Below are 3,004 nucleotides of genomic sequence, written 5' to 3' on the forward strand. Positions count from 1 at the left end.
AATAGGTTAAAATTAATTTCGTTTGCTAAAGGAAAAGAAAAAAGAAAAGAAATATCAAAATTTATTTTCGCATGGTATAGGTTCAAAGTTGAGAAAGAGTGCTTTCATAACACGCAGGAAAGTGGTAGTAGCTAGGACTATATCCGCACGTTTTTTGAACCCTTTCGTTATTTAAGAAGGCAGAAGCCACAGCTAAGAGAAGACGAAAAAAAGAAAAAAAGAAAAAAGAAAAAAAAAAGGGACTTTTGCCGAGAGCGGCGGCCAAGTCACCGAGCGGTCCACGCAACTCGGCCACCGTTTCCGGTCTCCAGAAAAATCGACACGTGGAGCACCCGCGCGACACCGCCTCTGGTGGAGGCGTGGACGGCCGCTTCCTGCCAGCGTGGACTCCGCCCTTTTCTTTCTTTATTCCCAATTCCCAAAGCAAAAGCCAAAACCATTCCCTCCTCCTCTCTTTTCACCTATTCCTTCCCCTCTGCAGCCTACACACATGTGTGTGTGTGTATATATATATATATTCATACATATCCCTCCTCTCCAAACTAACTAACCAGTCGAGTAGAATAATAATCGTCCAAGCAAGCAAGCAAGCGAGCTACTTAACCAAAGCAAAGCAAAGCAAAGCAAAGCGGCAACTACTTTCTCATCCTCATCCTCATCCTCATAATTTATCCATCCATCATCCCCTCTTTCTCGATCGGAATTGGAATGGCGGCCCTCGAGTGGTGCCGCGGCCGGACGCTCGGACGCGGCTCGTCCGCCACCGTCTCTCGCGAGCTCTTCGCGGTGAAATCCGCGGGCATCTCCCGCGCCGCGCCCCTGCGCCGGGAGCAGGACATCCTCTCCGGCCTCAACTCGCCCTACGTAATCTCATACCTCGGCTTCGACGACGACGCCGCCGCCGCCGGGGAGCCGCAGTTCAATCTGTTCTTGGAGTACGCGCCCGGCGGATCGCTGTCGGACGAGATCAAGAAGCGCGGCGGCCGGCTCGACGAGAAGGCGATCCGGTCCCGAGCGTACGAAATCCTGCGCGGGCTGGCCTACCTCCACGGGGCCGGGATCGCGCATTGCGACGTCAAGGGGCAGAACGTCCTCATCGGATCGGAGGGCCGCGCCAAGATCGCCGATTTCGGATGCGCGCGGAGGGTCGGCGGCGGCGCGGGCGGTCAGTTCAGCGGCACGCCGGCGTTCATGGCGCCCGAGGTGGCGCGCGGGGAGGAGCAGGGGACGCCGGCCGACATTTGGGCGCTCGGATGCACCGTCCTCGAGATGGCGGCCGGCCGGGCCCCGTGGCCGGAATTCTCCGACCCCGTCGCCGCGCTCCACCACATCGGATTCTCAGCGCAAGTGCCGGAAATCCCCCTCTGGCTGCCGGAAGAGGGCGAGGATTTCGTCAGAAAGTGTCTGAGGAGAGACCCCGGAGAGAGGTGGACGGCGGACCAGCTCCTCCGCCACCCTTTCCTGGAGCCGGCGGCGATCAGATGTCGTCAGGATCAGGGCTTCTGGGTCTCTCCGAAGAGCACTCTCGATCAGGGCTTCTGGGAGTCGGAATCCGAAGAAGACGACGAGCCGGCCGATGATAAGTTCGCAGCCGAGGAGGATCCGTCGCGGAGGATCCGAATGTTATCCAAAGAAGCCGAGGAGCTCTCTGCTCCTGACTGGAAATGGGGCGACGATTGGATCACAGTCAGAAGCAACAGCAGCGACGAGGGCGATCAAAGGGGGGGCCCCACAATAGAACAAGAACAAGAAGAGCAAGAAGAAGAAGAAGAAGAAGAAGAAGAAGAAGAAGAAGGGCCCGCCCCCGATTTCTGCTGCGGCGGCGGTGGCGGAGTACTCAGCTCCAGCGTCGGCAGCGGCGTCGGCGACGGCGAGAGAGATTTCACCTTTAGCATCGATCACATGGGTTCTGAGGATTCCCACTACAATTCACATGGCTACGCTATCATTAGTGAGAGTAGCCGCGGTGAAATTGGGGCTTTAGTGGAGGGGATAGGGATAAATTCGGAAGAACAAATGTTCATTAGCTGTGAGAGAGAGACTATTAGCCTCTGGAATTGTAACAATGATACGAATTCAGTAAAGAAAAGCAAAGCGCTTTGTTTATTAACAACTCTATTTGGCATTTTCACTCTAGATACTTCTTTAATTATCGTGCCCAGCTGTCAAATTTACTTTTGTGTGGTCCTCCTCTTCGCTCGTGGTTCTTCCGCTGTTTGTGTTGTGATCACTGATCAGGGGATTAGGAATCAGTGGTTACAAGTTAGGAGAACGGACCGGATCTTTCCATGGACTCGCCACCACCGTGGAACTAATTATGGAAGTGACTTTGGAGTCGCTTTGCTTGATTTTCAAAACACTAGTGTATTTATTATTGTGAGCAATAAATTGCGAATTATTAATCGCACAAAATATTTGAAACTTTTACCATGCGAGATTGAGCTACTTACAAGCAAAACTCGCATTGATTGCTTCTCGAAGATTTTTGTTTTTTTTTTGTTTTTTTTGTTTTTTTTTTGTCCCGAACCGTATCCAAAAGAGTACTTTTATATGATCTTTCCACCAGCAGGAGGGATCTTATTCATTTCTTGAAGGAAAGTTTAAAATTTTTACTATGCTGGACTATGCTTGCGTAAGCAAAACTTCAATTGACGATTTTGTTAGACAAAAAATACGCTTTTGATCCTCAAGTTATAACGCCCATGACACTTCAATATGCAAATTTTATTTTGTTGTAATTTCTGATTCTAATTTTTTAAATTATTATAATCAAGCCCTATATATAATTTAATTTGTTTGATATATATATATAAACAATAGCAGTTTGACATACTACATACTATGAAACTAGGAGTTTCAAATTAACCAATATTTAAGTCTGTGCTAGGAAGCCGTAACAACGTTCGTTCGGGCATCAAGTTAAATAAACTTACTTAACAGTGCCATTGTAATAATTAACGTTCTGGTAGGAGAATGAAAATGTAATTGTTGTGTAATTATAAAT

General features: G+C 49.2%; 1 protein-coding gene across 1 annotated transcript in view; it reads left to right on the forward strand.

Moving 5' to 3' along the window:
- Positions 773–3,004, forward strand: part of LOC109716681 (cytokinesis protein sepH-like) — a gene marked incomplete at its 5' end in the record, with an annotated part of 19,783 nt that continues 17,551 nt past the window's right edge. Inside the window, 1 exon segment of the mRNA XM_020242225.1 lies at positions 773–2,376. Coding sequence (XP_020097814.1) covers positions 773–2,376 — 1,604 coding nt within the window.

Source organism: Ananas comosus, linkage group 10, assembly GCF_001540865.1.
Source record: "Ananas comosus cultivar F153 linkage group 10, ASM154086v1, whole genome shotgun sequence".
In the NCBI taxonomy this organism is placed as follows: Eukaryota; Viridiplantae; Streptophyta; class Magnoliopsida; order Poales; family Bromeliaceae; genus Ananas; species Ananas comosus.